Source organism: Trichosurus vulpecula, chromosome 6 (genome assembly GCF_011100635.1).
Source record: "Trichosurus vulpecula isolate mTriVul1 chromosome 6, mTriVul1.pri, whole genome shotgun sequence".
NCBI classification, from domain to species: domain Eukaryota; kingdom Metazoa; phylum Chordata; class Mammalia; order Diprotodontia; family Phalangeridae; genus Trichosurus; species Trichosurus vulpecula.
In genome coordinates this window covers 229,145,802-229,168,557 of record NC_050578.1, presented here as the reverse complement: position 1 = coordinate 229,168,557, position 22,756 = coordinate 229,145,802, and the positions used below count along the sequence as shown (strand labels likewise).

At 42.9% G+C, this 22,756-nt stretch overlaps 1 protein-coding gene across 1 annotated transcript in view; it reads left to right on the top strand.

Annotated features, from left to right (window-relative positions):
• Window positions 1–22,756, top strand: part of DKK3 (dickkopf WNT signaling pathway inhibitor 3) — a 63,615-nt gene that overhangs the window by 39,943 nt on the left and 916 nt on the right. The window contains exons 5-7 of the mRNA XM_036762388.1: window positions 16,375–16,467; window positions 19,322–19,466; window positions 21,908–22,064. Coding sequence (XP_036618283.1) covers window positions 16,375–16,467; window positions 19,322–19,466; window positions 21,908–22,064 — 395 coding nt within the window. The remainder of the gene's footprint in view (window positions 1–16,374; window positions 16,468–19,321; window positions 19,467–21,907; window positions 22,065–22,756) is intronic.

Sequence of the window (22,756 nt, the reverse complement as noted above, 5' to 3'; positions counted from 1 at the left end):
ATCTGTGGTTTAAGCCAGTGTGATGGCACCCCAATGAGGCCCTCCATTCTGTTGGAGGAAACCTGCAAAGAAGACTCAGAATCACTCAGCTGTCAACAAAGGGCATAGGCTTCCCCAGATGGCCAAAGAGGAACATGACACACTGGCCATCCTGCCATCTTGTTTTGCCTGCCTCCTCCCCACTTTCTCTTGTTGTCTTGGCATTCCCATCCTAGCACGAGGAACAGAGCAGCTTTCCTGAATGGAACCTTCCACATACGTATTCCAGAGCTAGCTCTGGAGAACTCAGAGGGCTCATGGCTTGCACCCTACCAGCAGTGTGGGTAATTTCTCCTCCAGCCACATACCAACTTTCAGACTGGGACTGAAGCCATATCCAGGAATTACAGACAGTAGGAAGTTTTCTAGCCTCAGCTTGCTTAGACCCAGCTCCACCTGCATTCAATCTTACACACATTCCATTTAATCCTCCCCCACTTCCTGTAGAATTTTGGGTGTCTTCACTCTGCAGAAACTCTAGAATATTCTTTTTGCCTCTTTCAACTGCCTGGCCTTGCATCAAGCAGCTTTGATGTCCCTTGTGAAAGCCAGATACCTTCTATATTGAGTGACATTTTCTAGGCATCTGAAACCAAGGCAAAAAAGAAATAATGGACTTGAATTATTCATATAATTGCCTTAACATTTGACTTCCTTTAGTTGAAGGGAACAGATTTGTCCATCACAGAATACCTCAAGGCAGTATAGCAGCATTGGTGACTTTGTTGGAGGTTCATGAATACTTCCTATTAGGACCTAAAACCACAGCTATGCCCTTGTCCCTTTCCCTTCTGATGCCCTAACTTCCATCTCTTGGGTCCTTCCTGTGTCTGTCATAGATGCATGATGGATGGATAAAGTGCTGTACTTAGAGTCAGGGTTCAACTCCCATTGAAGACACTTACTGTGTCACTTAATCTCTAGGCCTCAGCTTTCTCATCTGTGAAATGGGGTTCAAACTCAGTCCCTTCTAAAGAAGTCTAAGAAAGATCCTATGATTTTTTGATTCTATGATTTTGCCACAGCTGCAAAAAGTGAAGAACTCCCCCCACCCCAGATGATCTGGGATACACATATAGACTCTCATATGGGTGGACGTTTGGAGGGGAAGAGGCCTGTGGGTCGTCTCCATCCCAGGTTACTGAACCAGCCTCAGGGGGTGATGTGGAGCCATACTCACAATGTATATTGTACCTCATAGGAATCACCTGATTTGAATACCTTGGCTCTGAGTGGTGCATCTATAGATGAGATGGAGTTCAGACTAAGGCAATGTCACTGTCCAGTGCCTGGTCACTGACCAGATTATGTAGCAACCATACCCTCCCTGGGGAGACTTTGTCTATGCATGCTACCCCCAAAAGGCGATTTAACAGCCAAAAAATAAAAAGGTATTCACAGACAGTAGACAAGAAACTGCCAAATCTGACAAAATCTGATTTTGATCTTTCTCAAATAAAGGATGAAGGCTTTTGTACCCATTTCTCGGGCTAATGGCATTCTTCCAGGAAGTAAGGCAATCCTAGCATTTGTCTCTTCTTCAGTGGGAAATCACATTTACCTGCAGGCTTCTAATCTCCTCCTGACTGTAGTCAACCTGATGTGAGCTCACCACCAGTCACTTGAACCTCAAAAGAATTAGAGGAGAAAACAGGCCTGGTGCTGGGATCAGAGCTACCAACAATGCACTTGGCTCCTCAATGACCTCCTCCCCTATTCCTGCCCAGCTTGTGACTCTTCCATGTTCCTTGCCAGCTGCCACCTCTCTGACTCTGGTGACCTTAGTGGATTTAATGTGATCTGTGGTATCTACCAGGCCCCTCCTCCTTAGCTGGACTCCTACAAAAAGTGCAAAACATGAGGGATTTCCTGGGTATCCGTCTCACTGCTGCCCAGTGCCCTGGGTCACCCCTACCTTTTCCCGACCCACAATCATATCAGTACTCACCAGTCATTAAAAACACCTCCAGACTCCGCGTCCATTGTCCTCTCCCCAGCTCTCTTTTTCCCCACACAAAGACTACTGTGGGGCTCAGTGCTGTGCCAACCAAATATTTACATTGGCCAGGACTTGGTTATCATAGTTTCCCAAATGATAAAACTCTGCCAACCAGTACCGACCTAGGGCTCACACATCCTCTCTAGATGGCTATGTTGTCTGGGACGACGAGTCTGTAGAACATCCCCCCACTTCCACCCCACCCCCAACTTGAAACCCATTCCAATTACCCATCCATCTTTGTTCTTCCTCAAACTCTGAACATAGAACCAGCTCCGAGGTTATTTCCTTCTCTCCATCCTGTAATACCTTTCCCCACCCACTGACTACGTGTTTGCTCCACGCTCTACTTCTCTCTCATGAACCCTGTTCTACTTCATTCTCTCAGTAACTGCTGTGCCATCACACATTTACAGGGACCAAATCCCTGTGGAAGCTCTTTATATAGACCTGGTGGGAGACTCCTTGATTGCAGACAGCTGTATGAATGAGGATTCTTCCCTGCAGAGCTGTCTGCCTTCCTTGCATTGAGATTCTCGGCCTTAGCTTCCATACATGAGTTGATGCAGGGGCTGGGGAGCCAAAAGCACTGGCTGACACTTGTTTTCTCGGAGAGGATGTCTGGGGATTAGGGGAGTGCCCCTTTGGCAGTGAGGGGTGGGAGATCTGAAATTTGTGCCTTTGTTTCTAGCATACTTGCTTGGGTTAGGAGATGGTCTCTGGACCCCAGTTCTTTGGCCCTCACACCTCCGGGCTCAAAATAGGCATTCGATAAATAATTGTGGAGTTGAATGGATTAAACTACCTCGTGCAGCTTCTGCCTATAAGACCCCAAAGTGAGTGGGATTCATAAGGGTGTGGCAATGTCTAGTCCAAAGGGATCATTAGAGGGAGGTGGGATCATTCACACAGAGAGTCTCTGATTTTTCTATTTCATGAATTGTTTGTCCTTTTAAAGTCAGCTAGGTCGAACAGTGGACAGAACGCTGGACCTGGAGTCAGGAAGACCTGAATTGTGATTCTCAGGCAGCCAGGATCACTTGGGCTCTGAAGGCCCGGGCTCTATGGGCATAGTCCAAGGGATTTGGAGTCCTAAGATTTGGCTTTGGATCCTAGCTGTTTGCTCACTACCTTTGTGACCTGACCCTCAGGGCCTCAGTTCCATCATCTGTAAAATGAGAGAGGAGCCAGACTCAGTTATATTGATCCGGGGTCCATGATTTCATTGCTGTAGGGGACTCCTGGTGTGGAAGCTTCTCCCAGGGCAGATCAACCATTATTCTGCAGCTGGACCTGGATTCAAATGCTCCCTCTGATGCATTGATTTAATACCTGTATGACCTTGGGCAAATGACTGCTTTCCTCTTTCTCAGTTTCCTTGTCTGTAAAATAAAGACTAGGTTAGACTAGACGGTTTTTGTTTGAGTCTCCCCACTCCCCCGCCCCTGCTTTGACTCTATGACAAAAAAGAGTTGCCTGGTTCATTGACAGATTCACTGACTTACCTAAGGTCACTAGCCGTCATGACTTTAGAGGCAAGACTTGAACACAGCTTTTCATGACTCTGGGTCTGGCTCTTTATACCACATTCTCCTTCTCCTCCTCCCCCTTCTCTTCTTCTTCCTTCTCATCGCAACAACAATAATAACGATCCTTATAGAGCGCTTTAAGGTTTGCAAAGTATCTAACTTAAATGATGTCATTCAAGCCTCATAACAGCTCAATGAGGGAGGTATCATCATCCCCATTTTATAGACGAGGAAGAGAAGATTGAGGAGGTTAGGAAGCTTCCTGCATCAAACAGCTACCGAGTCTCAAAGATGGGATTCGAATCCAAGTGTTCCTGACTCCAAACTCAACCCTGTTGGTTATGTTTGCACTTGGGTTCTTCTTCTCTAAAGGCTCGGATCCTGTGAGGCGAAGGGAGTGAGCATTTACATAAAGTATACCTGCTACGTGCCGGGTACTGTGCCAAGCAATTTTATAAATATTCCCTCATTTGGTCCTCACAACAGCCCTGGGAGGTCGGTACTGTTATCAGCCCCATTTTTGGTTGTGGTTGTTTAGTCATTTTCAGTTGCATCTGACTCTCCATGCCCCGTTTTGGGGTTTTCTTTGGCAAAGATTAGTGGAGTGGTTTGCCATTTCCTTCTCCAGCTCATTTTACAGGTGAGGAAACAGAGGTTAAATGACTTACCCAGGGTCACACAGCTAGTCCGTGTCTGAGGCTGGATTTGAACTCAGATCTTTTTGACTCCTGATCCAGAGCTCTATCCACTAAGCTTTTCAGGGAGCTAAGACGTAACCACCCCCAGCTTAGAGATAAGACAATCCCAGTGATCTAAGCTACATCTTTCTGGGGGAATAGGGAATTACAGAGGAATTTCTTTCAGTTAATCCATCAGGACTGAATTCTCTTACAGGAAAAACATCAACATATTTCCTGCTTCAGCCAAAGCTCAGACATTGGAGGGCTTGATAGAGCAGGATACTGGCTAATGTGATATCTTGGTTCACTGAGGGGTCACCAGAAAACCTTTTTTCATTTCAGCCCTTGAAGTTAGAAATCTTTCCAAAATGCCTTTCTCTGTTTACTTTCCCACCCTCGTCTTGACCATCATGGAATGTTTTCCTAGTGGTGGAAGCTCTTGCTGTGTCTCATGGGGGTGGTGGGGGGGGGCAGGGAAGGAGACACAGAAGGTGGAGTGTGTAGTCCAAGATAAGCACATGAAGCTTGCTCACTTTCCCATGTAACTCTGCTCTCTTATTAATTCATTCTTATTCATTCTTTCTTATTTCTTACTAATTCTTATTAATTTATTCTCCTGAAAATAGAAAGAATGAAAACCCCGGTTAACTGAATGCTCTACCTGAATGGATTCTAGATAATTAGAGTTTTCCTGTGCTTCCTCTTTGGGGCCAACCATTCTGAATTCTCCCAATTTGGAACACTTTCTCCAAATCTTCATGGGCCAGAGATGAGTTATGGAAATTCCAGCCTCTGGTGTGACTAACTAGAAAATCAGCTTGGCATCCTTGGTGGGTTTTTAAGATAGTTGATGATACTGCCCCCATGAAAATGGCCCCTTACATGGGCCTGGAGGAACTGTTTGAGACAATTGGGCTTTGTGACAAGTTCAGCCTGAGGGTTCAAGCTTGAATGAGTCTGAGTTAATTGTCACCATTCTTGGTTGCTGGACTAGCTTCTGTGGATATCTGAGATCCAATCCCTGATTTTACTTTATACTAGGCATTTAACTTCTGTCTACCAAAAAGCCTTCTGTTCCCTCTGGCTGGAAAATGGGGGACTTAGAACAATTTTTTGGCTGTTTTTCCATTATTTTATGACTGTGTGTGAGACCAAGGGAAATTTTCCTGGCAAAGTGTCTAAGCCCAAACTATTCAATTTTCCCCGTCTACCCTTTCTCCTTCCTCCACAATGAAATATAACTAAGCATGGGCAGAGTCTGGTGGAGAATTGAGGGCTGGAGTTTTCTAAATATATACCTCTTTTGCCTGATAAGAAAGCAATAGCCTATATGACTTTGGTTGGTTCTTGTGAATTCCTCATGTGGGAGGGAGGGCAGGGGGAGTGTAGCTGAAGAAATGGCTACTGTCACTTGGCTGTTTGGTGGCAGTTCAACAAACATTTGTTAAGTACCTACTGTGTGCTAGGTATCATGAGATGTGCTGGGGAAACCGGAAACAATTACTCTCAGCTCCACTTCTTACCCTTCTAATTTAGTCACCTCCTCACCAGCAGCCTTCTCACCCTGGAGATACCTTGGCCCTGTGCCAGCTCACCTGATTGATAAGTCCCTGCCTAGACCAGCGCTTCTCAAACTCTGGGTTTCAACCCCATATGGGGTCAAGAAAAATCTGGCAACAGTAAAAGTTTTCTGAACTCACAAGGACCAAAAGTTAATTAAAAGTCAAATATGTAATGAATCCAAGGCAGCGCTTGCCAGTGTTGCATTGAACAACTTCACTGCAGCCTTGGTTCTGAACACACAGCACACGCGCTTTGCACCGTGCATGCTGTCATGCCACACGACGTCCACGAAGGCTGCTGAAATGCACCAAGGGGCATCGGCGTAAAGAGGTTAAGAAGCCCTGGCCTAGACTACTATTTTGTATGAGGCCATGCTCACTTTACCTGCGGCTTCACTCCTCACTCTCTGGACTTTCCATTTCTTATTCTCCCCTTCCTCTCCTCCAAAACTCCCTTTTATTTTTTGTCTTCCCTCCTTAGGAAGTAATCTCCTTGAGAGTAAGCACTACCATTTTTGGCTTATATTTACAGCACCAGTCCTTAGCACAGTGCTTGGCACATAGTAAACACTAAATATTTTAGAGTATGGATTCTATTTACCTATCCATCTATCAATCCGTCTGTCTATCATTTATCTATCTATCCATCCATACACCCACCCAGCATCCATCCATCCATTCACCTGCCTGTCCATCCACCTGTCTGTACATCCATCCATCCATCCATCTATCTATCCGTCTTCCTGCCCTCAAAGAGTTTACGTTCTACTGGGATATGATGAAGGAATGTTGAGGGTTTGAGACATGAACTACAGTCAGCAAGCCAGGACAATGAGATGGCTTTCATGGGTAACTCAGATCAGAGTTTTGAAAGCACTCTATGCCTGACCCAGGCTGTCAAAGGCCATTTCTTTTGTTTCCTCTAACTAGAAAATAGGAGATTTAGAATAGCCTCTGCTGTTTTTTTTCCTATTATTACATAGCTTTTGCTGAGAAAGACTCTGATATTCAGCATCTGTGGTTTTAGCCAACTGCAGCAGCCAGCATCACCCTGGTGATTGGTATGTGCAATACAAGAGTGCCCATACTTACCTATTAGCTGTGCGCCCCAGGTCTTTATCCTAAATGTGACAGATGAAGAAGTCACAAGATGATTAGGACAAGGTTACCTGGATAGAAGCAGGCCTGAGGGACCCACTAATTCCCTTCCTCCTCGGGACACTGGGCACCTGTGGGGGTGAGGTGGGGGACAGAGGTACCTTAGAGAGAATTCAATGATAACTCAGGGCCCCAAGACCTGAAGGGATGGGACCAAGGACAGAAGTCCTGCAGGGACACTTGAGGTGTCTTTTCATACTGTCTGTGGGCAGTTTTGGGTTCAGGCACTTCTCCAAAGCTAAATTGTTTCCTAATATTGTAGTCTGCAGACATGATTTTCATTGATATAAGGAACTCCTGGTGAGGAACTTCCTCTACTAACTTATTGTGTTAGAGGAGGGGTTCTTAACCTATTTTGGGCAGCCAGGAAGACCAGAGTTCAAATGTGACTTCAGACACTGGATGAGTCACTTAATCCCTGCTTGCCTCAGTTTCCTTATCTGTAAAATGAGGATAATAGTAGCACCTATCTCCTAGGGCTGTTGTGAGGGCCAAATGAGGTAATAATTGTAGTACATTTAGTGCAGCGATTTGCACGTAGTCGACACTGTATAAATGGTAGCTATTATTTTGTGCTGGGGGTCCCTTTCCCGGTCTGGTGAGACCTTTGGGCCCATTCTCAGAATTAAGGTTTCAAAGAATTAAAGAAAATACTCAACCTCAGTTAGAGTTGGGAAAATAGTCCAAGGAATCAGGAGCTGATCCAGGGTAGGAGGGAGCGTGGCTGGCATGAGGACTTCCCCAAATGAAGGTTCGGGGGAAGAACTCACCACTTGGAGAAGGAGGTAGCTTTAAAAAAAAGTACCTACTGTGCGTAGGACACTGTGCCAGGGTCTAGGGTTACAAAAAACAAACAATGAGGTGCTTGTCTTCAGGGTTTACAACACAGTTCCAGTAGCCAACATTTATATGGTGCCTCCTATGTGTCAGGTACTGTGCTAGGCACTTTACAAATATCTTCTTATTTGGTCCTCACCACAAGCCGGGCAGGGTGTACTAGTAGAAGGAATCTGGGATTTGGACCCAGCTTCTCTGCTTCCAAATCCAACGTTCTTTCCACTAATAATAATAGCTATAGCTTAATGGAGAAGGCATCATCATCCAGAGCTGGGGATCTCATCTGGGTCACACCATCTCTAGGGCAGCTAGATGGCACAGTGGACAGAGTGCCAGGCCTAGAGTCAGGAAGATTCATCTTCCTGAGTTCAAATGTGGCCTCAGACACTTACTATCTGTGTGACCCTGGGGAAGTCACTTAACCCTGTGTGCCTGTTTCCTTACCTGTAAAATGAGCTGGAGAAGGAAATGGCAAAGTGCTCCAGTATCTCTGCCAAGAAAACCCCAAATGGAGTCACAGAGTCAGACTCAACTGAACAACATTTATGTAACACTATTGTCCCAATGATCCTGTGAGGTGGGTGCTCTTACTACCTCCAATTTTACATATCAGTAAACTGAGGCAGAGTTTAAGTGACTTGCCCAGGGTCATACAGCTAGTAAATGCCTAAGACTAGATTTGAACTCAGTTGTCTTGGGGATTAGCAGTTGTTTCTCACAGGTCTAGCAACAGCTGTGCCAAGTCAGTAGAGGATGACCCTGGAGGTGGATGTACTGGGTTTGGTGATGGGTCCCTACTGATCGATGGTGGTGGGGCCACTGCGTGAGAACAGCATGTGCTGGTATCAAATGATTCTTAGAATGGAAACTCTTTGAGGGCAGAGATCATTCATTATTTGTCTCTGTGTCCCTAGCACCTAGGACAGTGTCTAGCACGCAGGAAGCATCTAATATATGATTACTGATGGATGGATTGACTGGGAGAATACCAGCTTCCTGGACTTTCTGGACCCTGATTTTGTCAGAGAGAGGTTCTTGGGGTCTGATGTTAGTGTGTTTGGGTTTCCAATCTGCCCCCGTGGTATAGTAGAAAAAGCAGTGGATTTGGAGGGAGGGGACCTCAGTTCAAATTCTGGTTCTGTGTGACTCTAGGCAATCACTTTCCTTTCCTGGGCTTCATCACACAGTCCAGCTGTGTGATCCCGAAAATCCTTTCCAGGCTCTAAATCCTATAATCGTGTGACAGTGTAGTTAGTGAGAGGAGAGGGCTAGTTTCAGGCATTTCAACGTGTGCTCGTTAACTGCTTCTTGTGGCAAGGATAGTTATTTGACTCTTCTGGTTCATTGCCCTGTCGGCAGAAACTTTCCATGTCTGAGTAACTTAGACTCAGAAGGTCGGGGCTAAGGCAGACCTCATTTTACCAGTGGGGAAGACTTGCTGAAAGCCCCATAGCAGAGTGCCTGGACCAGTCCCAGGTCTGCTATGCAAAGCGCTGGAGCCTGACATGAGGGAGATGCCTAAGAAATGCTTGTCCCCTCTTGCCTCTCACTGCACTACATCGCCTCCCTTGGAAGGGATCCATTGAGTTGGTCTCCAGAGTGGTTTGATTGGCCTAGACTGGGTAGTGTTGTTAGCTCTTGCTCTACCTGGCTTAGGTCTTGCTTGTCACCTCTGGAAGAACCTGGCTGCCAGAAGCCTGGGCACAGCCACCTTAGGGTACCACTTTGTCTGGTCAGCCAGGTTGCTATGAGATTAAGGGGAGAGGATTCTTGGCTGCCATTTGGTGATCATTTGGGTAACACAGTGGGTAGTAGGAGGAGATGAACCCTGAAGAGCGTATCGGAGGAAAAAGAGCCTGGAAAATTGCTATATGGTAAGGTCAGGCTGTGAGCTCTCCTGGAGCAATGCCACAATCCATCAGAGCACAGCTTCAACCTCTTAAGGATGAAGGAGCTGCCGCCCCCCACCATGCATCATTTTTTCCTTCTCTGAACACTCCTCACCCCCAGCCCTATCTATTTCCCTGCTGTAGGCTTCAGGCAGCAGATTTCAACCAGGACTCCATAAAGTTGTTGCATTAGTAATAATAATAAAACAAAAAAAATCCCATTGACATGTTGTTGCTGGAAAAAGCCTCTGTCAGCTTTTCACCAATAAAACCTTCTGGCTCACCTTCTTTATTTGCAGATGTGAATGCTCAGTGTGGCCCAACCCTGTCAGCCAGAAAGGCTGAGCTGCCCTTGGGGCCCAGAGAATTATTAATATTCCAGGAGTCTGGGGGTTGGGGGTGGAGACAATGCAAAGATTGCCCAAGCAGCCCTTGCTCACATCAGTCCCAAGGGGGCAGGGGACATCTTTCTCTCCTTCCTATAGGACAGGTTCTCGTTTGGCAAAGGCAAAAGGGCTCTTCCTGACCAGGGACCTAGAGCGGCTCTATCTGTATGCCTCTCTCTCCTTTCCCTCCTCCCCCCTCCCATCTCCTCTCCTCTCCTCTTCTCCCTTCTCCTCTCCTCTCCTCTTCTCCCTTCTCCTCTCCTCTCCTCTTCTCCCTTCTCCTCTCCTCTCCTCTTCTCCCCTCTCCTCCTCTCCTCCGCTCCTCCTCTTCTCCTTTCCTCTCCTCCTTTCCTCTCCTCCTTTCCTCTCTTCCTTTCATCTCTTCTCCCCTCCCCTCTCCTATCCTCCCCTCCCCTCTCCTCTCTTCCTTTTTTCCTCTCCTCCTTTCCTCTCCTCCTTTCCTCTCTTCTCTCCTCCCCTCTCGTGTCCTCTCTTCTTCTCTTCTCTTCTCTCCTCTCTTCTCTCCCCCTCCTTTCCTCTCTTCTCCTCTCCCTCCCCTTCCTCCTCCCTCCTCTCCTCTTCTCTCCTTCCCCCATGTTCCTCTCCTCTCTCCCCAACATTCACTCTTTCTCTCCTCTTTCCCCAGCCTTCATGCAAGCCAGACTAACTCTTCCTGTGTCCTTACTGTAAGGCCTGGAACTAATTAGTTTATAAATTAAATCCATCTGTTCAGTGTATTAAAAGCAATCCTCAGGGTATCTGTATTACTCTTTTAGGGTGTGGGCAAGTAAAGGACACAAGCACATAAGCTTTTGACTGTGTAGGGTGAGGGGTGGGAAGAGTAGGAGGCAGGTGTTGTAGTGGAGAAAAACACTGGGCTGAGTTAAGAGACGGGTTCTTTTTTCATGATATTCCCCCCCCATTATATCTTAATACAATTTTAACATTTTTTTTAGTTTTGAGTTCCAAATTCTATCCTCCCCTCCCTCCTCCCAGAGACAGTAAGCAATCCGATATAGGTTATATATGTGTAATCACATAAAACATTTCTGTATTAGTCATTTTGTACACGAAGACTCAAACAAAAAGAAAGAAGGAAGGAAAGAAAGAGAAAGAAAGAAGGGGAAGGAAGGAAGGAAAGAAAGGAAAGAAGCTATGTTTCAGTCTACTTCAGATAATATCAGTTCTTTCTCTGGATGTGAATAGCATGTTTCATCATGAGTCCTTCGGGATTGTCTTGGATCATTGAATTGCGGAGAAGAGCTAAATCATTTGCAGTACTTCATTATACAGTATTGCTGTTCCTGTATAAAACTTTCTCCTGATTCTGCTCACTTCACTTTGCATCGGTTCATGTAAGTCCAGGTTTTTCTGAAATTATCTTGCTCATCATTTTTTTATAGCACAATAATATTTCACCATAATTATATCCCACAGCTTGTTCAGCCTTCACCCAATTATTGGGCATCCCCTCAGTTTCCAATTCTTAGCCACCACAAAAAGAGCTGTTATGAATATTTTTGTACAAATAGGTTCCTTCCCCTTTTTAAAATCTCTTTGGGATATAGGCCTAGCAGTGCTAGATCAAAGGGTATGCACAGTTTTACAGCCCTTTGGTCATAGTTCCACTTTGTTCTCCAGAAAGGTTGGACCAGTTCACAATTCTACCAACAGTGTATCAGTGAGATCCGCATTCTAAAACTTATTTGCCATTAACTTTCTGTGTGACCTTAATCTATGTGATCAGTTCTCCTTGATGGGCTTATGTTTTGTAATATGATGGAATCAGACTAGATGTTTTCCAAGGGTTCTTCCTTGTGGTTCTACATGAAGTTAAGTGCAGTGGAGAAATGGTGAGACACTATGTTCTTTGACATCAGTGTCCTGGGTTTTCTGTTGTCTGAGTGCAGTTAGGTGGGAACACTTGAGATCCCTTTGAGATGAGATAGACTGGAAAGTATATTACTGGATCCTGATGGTGCAAGCTGACCCCTGAATGAAGCTTTTATAGACCTCAAGGAAAGGCTGAGCATATTTTTGCCATGGTATTGGGTTCTTTTGGTGAAGTGGGTGAAATGTCATCCCCCACTCCCCTAAGTGAACAACTCTTTATTCCATGAACTACCAGCAATACATCTCCCCTCTTTCTTACCCCCTCCCCTCACATTAGCAATTACAAGTTCCTGTCAATTCCATCTCCAAAACATGTCTTACCTCTTCACGTTATCTCTATCTTCTTCCTCTTCTCTTTCTGCATCGAAACACATCCTTTATATATATGTGGCAGGGTAACTTTTCTTATATATAGAGAGAGAGCATGTTACTCCTTTGCTCAAAATCTCTTAATGGCCTCCCCATGATCTACCAAACAATGTTACCTGATAGTACGAACACAATGGAAGACTAAACATTTTCTCCTATTCTCATGCCTTCTTATCTCTCTCCAAAATAGAAATTATGCTCAAGGGATAAAGCAATTTTTAGCTATCTCCACAGTCTAGATCACCAACAAGCAAAATGAGGTCCCAATTAACTAACAGCAGAGGAGGCTACTCCCCAAACCCCCAACAAGCTCACTCAGCACCGACCACAAAGGCAGGGACACAAAGCTGACCAGTGGAATACAACTCTCCTCATAGTGCCGTGGAAAATAAAAAGGCAGAAGCTTTGTTTTCTAGGAATAAGAGCAAGGCAGCACTCTGTGCTGTAGCAGACAGCTGAAACGTATGTGACTGAGTGGCACTCCACTAAGCCTGAGGGAAAGAGCCCAGTGTCCAGCTAGGGCCAGTTCTATTCCCTCAGAAGTCATTTGGGGCAAGGACTAAGGGCAGTGAGACTTGAATTGCCCAATATGAGAAGAGACTTATCCAGGGGTTTGAGGTGCAGCCTCTAAGGAAGCTATCACCAAAAGAGGAGTCAGAGAGTGAACAATGGGGAAAAATAAAGGGGAAAGATTAATATTGACAAAGGTTTCAAAAGGAAAAAAATCAGCTAAAGATCCTGAGTGTTAAGCACATAAACCAATGGGGAAAATATTAATAACAGAAGGGAATATGGTCTCCGATCGCCTAAAAGAGTCCAGGTAGTTCTGAATAAATATCGCAAGATAAAGGAAAGTGAATCAATGCTTGGTGAAGAAGAGGAATCTGTGGGTTCTCAAGAGATCATGGAACCACAGAATTTCTGAATAGTTTAAAAGAGAAATAAAAATTGTGAAAACAGAATTTATGACGTGCATGGCATAAATAATTGATAAACTAGAAAAACTTAATAAATGTTTGATGAATTGATTAGAAGAAAGGAAGAAAAGCAATAACATTAAAAGAAAACCATGTCTCCATAGAAGCAAAACGTTGATCTTGAAGATGGGATGCACAGACACAACTTAAGGATATAAATCTTCTCCAAAAAGCCACAAATCACAAAGCCTCATTACCATAATGCAGGAAATAATACAAGAAAAATTTTCCATATTTCTGAACACAGAAAACAAATTGTCAATCGAAAGAATCTATAGGTTGCCTCTAGGAAAACAAAAAACAAAAAAAAACTACAGTGTAAATCCTATGCTGAAAACCCCAAGACACATACTGTTTAAGTTGAACAATTCCAAGGACAGAAGAAATTGTAGACGTAGCCAGGAGAAAGATCTTCAAATATTAAGGAAATTAAAATAACAAGGCTATTTTGTACCCACCAGAAACTGCAGAAGGGAATGGAACAGTAACGTGTTGTGAAGAGCAAAGGAACTCAAGATGCAATTTAAGGTGACATACCCTGCAAATCTGAGTCTAACCACTAATGAAAAAAGATGGGCATTCAATAAAAAGAGGTGTTCAAAGCATTTCTAGAAAGAAAACGCAGGCCTGAACAAATTGTTTCCCAAAATTATTTGTTTCTCAAACACCTCAGGCAACAGAAATACAAGAAAAGACAACCAAGGACAACAACAACAAAATAACAGAGAGACCATTCAAAGATTCCTTTCTAAAATCACACAAAGAGACAAGGGTGAAAGCAGAAGACAAATACAAGTAGAGAAAGAAGTCTCAAACATCAAACACCTGCCTTGAGGTGAATCAGTATTTTTGTCAGCCTAAATTACATGAGGAGAGGACACACAAAAGAGGAGAAGGGAGGAAGAAGATATGCACTGAACCCTAATAAAAATCAAAGGTTAACAATGAAAGGAAAATAATTCCTGTAGTGTCACAGGAAGAAGAACAGCTATAGGAGAATGGGTGAAGGGAGGGATTGAAAAAGGGGGAAAGAAAGGAGGAAATCTTGTTTCAGTGGAGAGATGGAGTGTTACTGATAAATGGCAGAGAAAGAGTCCATAAAGAGAAATGGGGACCTAGCAGTGCATATAATCTCAGGGACTTGGTGCTTAGAGAGATCACCCATCTTTCCTTAGGGTAAGAAGAATCACGGTCCCTGAGGACAACTGAAATCCAGAAGTTTGGGAAGGCATGGCCCTAGGAAAGAGAATACATGGCAAATGGGGAAGGATTTACCAAGGGGAGGGTAAAGGTTAATAATGAACTGCACAATCAGTGACGCAAGAAATTCCTACCATGAAGCAATATCCTCTTTCTAAGAGTAAGTGGTACAACAGAACAAAAGGGTCCGGGGGCGATATTTAAAAGGCAGTAATTATTTAGTACAGGGAACCCAAAATAGGTATCTTAGGAGCTTTAATTCCATGAAGAAAACAGAGATTAAAGAACCAAATAAATATAACAGTCATGAATTAAAGAATAAAAGTTCAGAATAGATGGAAAGAGAAGATAAATTATTAAGAGAATGAGGGAGAGAAATCCCTTTTTTTTTTTAGAAAAAGGTACAAATAAAATTTAACTAAAACAAGTTAAAGGGAAGGAGAAGCAAGAAGATTTTCCTTGTCTGCTTAACTGAGAGGGAAAGAATTAAGTAGCTAGATAAAAGGAAGAAAGAAAAAGGAACTAATAAATAAAACACCAGAATAAGGGAAAGGGGTAAGAAACCAAATACTATCACCTGATCCTTTTGGGGGAGAATTTAGGCAGTAGTGTCCTTTTTTGAGAGTCCAGCATGAGGACCTTTACTGGAACTGGTCTTGGGCATTGAAGACCCTTCTAATCTGGTACCACTCAAGTCTTCCAGATCAGTGGTACCAAACTCAAATAAAAACTGGGGCCATTAATCTGTACATAAGGATCCCTGCAGACTACATACTGACTTAGTTTTAAAATGTAATATTATCTATATTTTATTATATTTTTATTCTGTTAAACAGTTCCCAAGGATGTTTTAATCTGGCTTGGGCCACACTCAGAAGTGGCATGTTTTGACATTTCTGCTCTAGCTTTATTCTACACTATTTATTTCTCTCTACATATTCTACATTCTAGCCAGATCCACCCCTCTTCAACCTCTAAATGCTGTCCTTTCTCGGTGCCTTTGCTTACACTGTTCCACCTGCCTGAAATGCCCTCCCCTTATCCTGTTGGGTTTCTCCTTATCATTGAAAGCCTGACTAGGAAACCTTTGGTGATTCCTCCTGTTAGCAGTGACCTCACGTAGTAACTTGGGGTACGCTCCTACTGGGCACTTAGCATGTATTCATTTGCATTGTAGTTATCCATGTTCATTATGTCCCCCTACTATTCAAAGCTTAATTTAAATTCAATTGCACAAGCACTTTATTAAGTGCCAAGACTTGTGTTGGGGAAGAGACATAAGTCCTGGCCTCATAGAAGTGAAAGGTCAAAAAGTAAACCCAAAAATGTCTCTGAAAGTCGAGGAGACACCATGTTTTGTCTAACCTTGATCTTTTTCCCAGGGTTCTGCACACAGTAGGTGCTTAATAAGGGTTTGTAGAATTGGATCAAATGGAGTTGACTGGGACAGATAGATGTTTACCCTCTGCCTCCATTTACTCATTAGCATGTAATAGCAATTATTTTAACTATACTGTAATATCATTTTAAATTTTTCAAAGAGCTCAATAGTATTTTTAGTCACAAGAAGGTATAGAGGGGAGAGTACTAGACCTTGAGTCAGAAGGAATCCTACCTTTGAAAACCTGGGAAGGTCACTTCAGCCTCAGTTTCCTTACCTATAAAATGGGGAGAATAGTAGCACCTGCCTCACAGCTTTGTTGTGAGTCTCAAATGAGACATGCTAAGGTGTAGATAATTGCGACAAAAGCTTTCCCCTCCTAGATGCCTTTTGGCAACAAATCAATTAAAAACCCAGCCTGTGAGATGAGAGCTATTTTGTTCAATGATTTAACAAAGTTTCTTTCCTCTTCCAGGAGTGTATCATCGATGAGGACTGCGGGACAGAGAAATACTGCCAGTTTTCCAGTTTTGAATATACTTGTGAACCCTGTAAGAAACAACAAACAGTAAGTCACCAGCCCCTGCAAAGGTCTGACCATGATGTTCCTCTGGTCTTACTCTCTTAGAAGCCTCTTTGCAGATGCCTCAAATCTGATGTTGATCCTGCCCACCTCTAGTTCTCCAGTGTCCAACCCCTTAGGAAAATGTCACAATTCCAAAATCCTATGTATGCTGCTCACTGGGCATCCCACAACCCCTAGTATTCCTGATAACAATCCATTTTGGGACCTATCAGAAGATGGGAGAAATAGCCCTGCAGAGAAAACTCTAAATACAATCCTATTTCCAGTGGTAGAGACCCCTTCCTGACCAGTAGCCTCTCTGCCACCTAGCCAAACTGGGGATGTGATGTGTAGGGCTGATCATTCCTACCCAAACCTTTAGCCTTTAACTTGGGTTGGAGAAAGAAGGAGAGTCTTGTAAAGAAATGGCCCTGTAGGCTATTTAGGTATATGGGGAGTAATCGGTTGTTTGCCCAGAACACAGGAATAAATATTCATTAACGTACTAGACATGCTTGGGAAATAAGAATACTCATTACTTACTAAGAAATACTTATTACATTTGTTAAATATAGATTATATAATACTTAATAAGAAACAATAGCTCCTATTTTTTAAACAAAAAAATTATTCTGAATTTAACACCCTCCCCCCTCCAAACTCCATACACAAAGTGGGAGAAAGAATATCTATTATGTACAGTTTGCTTTTTAAAATATAAAATATATTCAATGTGTTACTTTCAAAGCTGTCCTGTTTTTCTATGTTCCTTCTGTTCTCTTCTGTGTATGTCAAAAACTACTTTAATGACCCTTCTTTCTTTGCTGTTTTTTTGGGGGGGGCATCATTATCACTACCTCCCCCCCTTAAGTTTCCCTACCTTATTGTCCCACAATAAAGAATGCAATTCTTTTAACAAACAAGCATAGTCTAGCAAAACAAGTCCACACGTTTGCCCAGTCCAAAAAAGCATGTATCATTAGGTACCCCGGGTCCATCCTCTCACCGGCAGGGGATGGGTAGCATGCTTTGACATTATTCCTTGGAGTTTCCGTTGGTCTTTGCATTGATGAGAGTTCCTAAGTCTTTCAAAATTGTTGTTTTACAGTGTTGTTTTTACTGTACAGATTGTCCTCCTGGTTCTCACTTGACTCTGCATCACTTTCTCTGAAATCATCTTTTAAATTGTTCTTATCAGATTCTTATTGTAATATTTCCATTACATTCATATACCATAATTTTGTTCAATCAGATTGATGAGCACCACCTTTGTTTCCCATTCTTTCCTACAAACAGAGAGAACTGCTATAAATATTTTCGTATATTTGGGTCTTTTTTTCTTTCTTTGATATCTTTGGGGTATAGAACTGTCAGTGGTATCACTTGGTAAATGATCACGCAGAGTTTAGTGACTTTGGTGGGAAAGTTCCAAATTGCTTTCCAAAACATCTGGACCAATTCACAGGTCCACCACCAGTACACTGGTTTCCCTGTCTTCTTACAGCCCTTCCAAAATTTATTATTATCCTTTTTTGTCACCTTTGTTAATCTGATAGTTGTGAGGGGGAATTTCAAAGTTGTTTTAATTTGCAACTTAAAAATTATTAGTGATTTGAAAGATTTTCTATACATTTTTTATTTTTTCCTTTGAGAGAAGCCTTTGACAATTTAACTATTGGGGAATAGATATCATTCTTAAATATTTCTTTTTTTTAAATTTATTTATTTATTTTAGAGAGGGAGGGCAGGGCAATTGGGGTTAAGTGACTTGCCCAAGGTCACACAGCTAGTAAGTGTGTCAAGTGTCTGAGGCTGGATTTGAACTCAGGTCCTCCTGACTCCAGGGCCAGTGCTGTACTCACTGCACCACCTAGCTGCCCCTATTCTTAAATATTTCAATCAGTTTCTTACGTATCTTGGAAATGAGACCTCTATCAAAGAAACTTGCTACAAAGATTTTCCCCTAATTAACTACTTTTCTTCTCATTTTATGCTGTCGTGCTTTTGTTTGTGCAAAAACTCTTTAATTATATGTAAATTAAAATTGGCTATTATATCTTTTATGATCCTTTCTATCCGTTGATTGATCAAGAATTCTTCCCCTATCCATAGATGCAGACTTGCTCTTCCATTTTGTTTATGATTTCGATACCTAGGGCATATATTTATTTGGAGCTTATTGTGGGATAGGGTATGAATCTTGGCCTAGACTTAACTTCTGCCAGGTTAGTTTCCAGTTTTCCCTAAAGTTTGTCAAATAGGGAATCCTTACCTCAGTGGTTGCAGTTTGAGAATTCATAAACTATTGTGTGACTCCCATTTATATAGTAGCACCTGCTGTTTACAAAGCACTTCCTTCAAGTTAGCCCTGTGAGATAATACAAATATTATTATCCTTATTTTACAGACATGGCAACTAATGTTCAAAAAAAGGGGCAGTCTTTTCTAGTACCATATAGTTAATGGTAGTGTCCAAATATGGTCCCAGGATCTTTGAATTTAAATCTATGGTTATTGTGACTCTACCAAAATTTCAAAGTTAAATTGGACAAGCTGAGTTTGCTATCAAAAGAATCATTTTGTCATGTGAATAATCAGTGAGTTCCTAGTTGAGCTACATTGCAAAATCATAAATTTGTGCATTCAGTTTTTCCAAGGTATGCCTCTCTCCCCATCCAAACCTATTGCTCATTGTTGGTTTTACACCCAGAATTTTCCATGCCCTTGGGGCTTAGCTCACAGTCCTGCCATTACTACTAAGTAGCAGTCCCACTCAGTTTTCCTCTCTCTGTCTTGTCCTAACCTCTGTCCAGGCCTAAGGGCCCTCATTCCATGTTTTTTTGTCCCCTTTCTCAAGCGCTGCTCAAGAGATAGCGAATGCTGTGGGGACCAGCTCTGTGTCTGGGGTCACTGTGTAAAAGCTGCTTCAAAAGGTAGTAATGGGACCATCTGTGACAACCAGCAAGGCTGCCAGCCTGGCCTGTGCTGTGCTTTTCAGAAAGGTAGGTGGCCTCCCCTGTTTCAATAAGACTGTGTCAAGCAGCAGGATATAAGAAACAGTCTATTCTTCCTAGAATCACAATCTCAGGTTTGCGAGAGATCCTAGAGTGCATCCAATCCAACTTAGAACAGAGCAACAATCCTTTCTACAGTATTCCTGGCTGTCCTTGAAACATTTTGGTGAGGAAGGACTGAGGTATTCCATCTCATTTTTTGATGGTACTAAATATTAGGATGTTTTTCTTGACATATTGGTCCCAATTTTGCCCTCTGTGGCCAAGCAAAGCAAGCCTGATCCCCCTTCTGCATGCCAGCACGTCAGATAATTTAGGTTGTCTATCATCTCCCTCCCCTCCTCTCCCTTATCTTTTCTATCCCCAGTCTTTTCTCTGAGGGCATCTAGTGAAATCAAGGGTGCTAAGGAACCCCCTCTATGACATCCCTGACACTCCAGTGATGGGGAACCCACTGCTTCCTGAAGCAGTGCATTTTGGATGCCTCTGATTTTTAGGAAGTGTCTTTTTATATTTTAAAAGCTACTTCTTGGCAATTTCCCCCCATTATTCCTAGCTTTCCCCTATGGAGACAAGCAACATAAGCCAAATTCTCTACTTGTGTGTGTGTGCATGCTCACGTGTGTGTATGTGTGTGTGCATGTGCATTTGCTCCCGCTCACATGTATGTATGTCTCTCTAGTGGTCTGAAGCAAAGACTTCAGTGACATGCTCAAAGGAGGATGGGCTGATGCATTAATTCCTTCCTTCCCAGGAATCCCTTAATCTCTAGTTTAATATCAAGATAGAAAGGATGGTTCTCACATTTTTTTCCAGGAGCCAAATCCTCTTCACTCCCATCCTCAGGATACTGATGAAGGAGCATAGAAATCATTATAGTCATGACTTTAGGATTGTAAAAATTGGGCTAAATTTTTTTTAAGTTTTTAAGATATTTTTATGTTCTATTTTTAATTTGGGTTCCAGAGGCAGCAAAGTACAGCAAGTCACCCAATTGATTGATTTGTTCAACAAGCATTTCTAGGCTCAGGGAATGCAAAGACAAATAAAACAGTCTTCGCCCTCAAGGAGCAGACATTCTACTTGGGAAAACAAAAACAATATATAGAAAACTGGGTGTAAAATATGTACAAAGCGGGGAAGGGCTGAGAGATAAGGATAGGTTTCCTATAGGAGGTAACATCTGACCCGAGCTTTGAAGGAAATAAGGGATACAGATGGGAATACAATGTCATGTACCAGAAATAACACACAGACCAGTTTGGCTGGAACATGGAATGTGTGGAGAGTAAGGTCACACTTAAAAGTCACAGAAGAATTTGTATTTTATCTTAGAGGCAAACAGGAGCCACTGAAGTGGACCTTAAGCATGCGAGTGACATAGTTAGAGCTGTGCTTAAAAAATACCAATTTGGCTGTAGAGGATGGTTTGGAGAGGGAGGAGATGAGAGGCTGGGAAACCAAAGAGGTGGTTATTACAGGAGTCCATGTGAGAAGTAATGAGGGTCTGAGGTGGGGTGGTGACTGTAGATGGAGCAAAGGGGAAAGATATGAGACATATTATGGAGTTAGGAGCGATTGTTAAGGCTTGGCCACTTGGTAATATGAGAGTAGTGTCAAAGGTGATTCTGAGGTTGGGAATATGGGTGATTGGTGGTGCTTTCAACAAAATAGGGAAGTTTGGAAGAGGTCAGTTTTGAGGGGAAAGAATGAGTTCTGTTTTGGATGTGTTGTTTGAAATGATTATGGGGTATTGCATTGGGAGACCAGAATTGGAAGTCAGATGCATAGATGTGACAATTGAACCCATGGGAGCTTATAAGAGCATAGAGGTTGTAAACAGAGAAAAGAGCCTTGAAGATATATCCATGTGTAAGGGGTGGGACATGGATGATGATCAAAAGAAATGAAGAAATAACCAGACAGATAGGAGAAGAACCAGGAGAAAAGAGTACCAGGACAATCTAGGGAGGGGAGAGTATCTAGGTCGTAGGAGAATGGCCAAGAGTTTTAAAAAAAGGTCAGGAAAGAAAAGGAATATGAAAATGCAGTTGATCAGCAATGAAGAAATGATTCAACAAGTGAAAAGTATTTAGACACTTGAGCACAGCAGTATACAAAGTGCAAGATAGTCCCTGCCCTCAAGGATGGTACATTCTCATTTGGGAGATCATTGGTAACCTGGGACAGGGCAGTTTCAATTGAGTAATGAGGTTGGAAGCTAGGTTTCAATGGGATATAAAGGGAAACAATTTCCTCCATTACGGGTTATTTAGGGGCAGGAGGAGTGGGAGGTGAGTTAAGTGGAGGGAATAGAGTGTATCTCTTTTTCTTACCCACTGGGTAAGCTCAAGGGTAAGGACACATATTTCTTCCGTATCCCCCATGTAGCTCAGAGATTTCAGTAAGGGTTTGTTGCTCTCTTGCAGGGCTGCTGTTTCCTGTTTGCACACCACTGCCAGTGGAGGGAGAACCCTGCCATGACCCTTCTAATAGACTACTGGATCTCATCACCTGGGAGCTGGAGCCTGATGGAGCACTAGACCGATGCCCATGTGCCACTGGTTTAATCTGCCAGCCACACAGGTGAGTTCTCCGTCAAAACAAAACAAAAACCATTTCTCATATATACCAGTCCTTTAAATGTTTTCCAATTCAAAGGGCCCCATTAGAGAAAACTACAAGGCAGCAAAAGTGTTTCCACTGTATTGTTTCCAGAGCATGGACTCTGTGGTCATAGAACCTGGGTTCAAATTCCGGATTTGACACAATGCCCTTGTGACCTTTGGGAAGCACTTAGCCTCCCTGTTTCTTCCATAAAATGAAGGGGTTAGACTAGATAGCTCCTAAAATCTCAAGTTCTAAATCTATGATCCTGATTTTGGCACAGTGGAGAGAGTATTGGACTTGGAATCTGGAAGAGCTAAATTAAAATCTTGTCACAATTACTAGCTGTGTGACCTTGGGCAAGTTATTTAACCTTTCTCAGCCTTAGTGTCCCTACCTATAAAATGGGGATACTTATAGCAGGATCAAGTGATTTAACACATGCAAAAGTGCTTTGCAAACCTCAAAGTGAGATATAAATGCTAACTATTAGCTACTCCATCCAGTGGGCAGTTGGGTCATCAAGCCAGTAGGGAGAGTGAGTAAACATAATTACTGATTCAGATCAGTTAACATGTCAGGTGCTCCTTGGATTTTTTGATGCATGGAGAGATTAAAAAATATTTTTGAAAAATGCCTGCAGAACGTCCATGGTCAAGAGGCACTGAGCC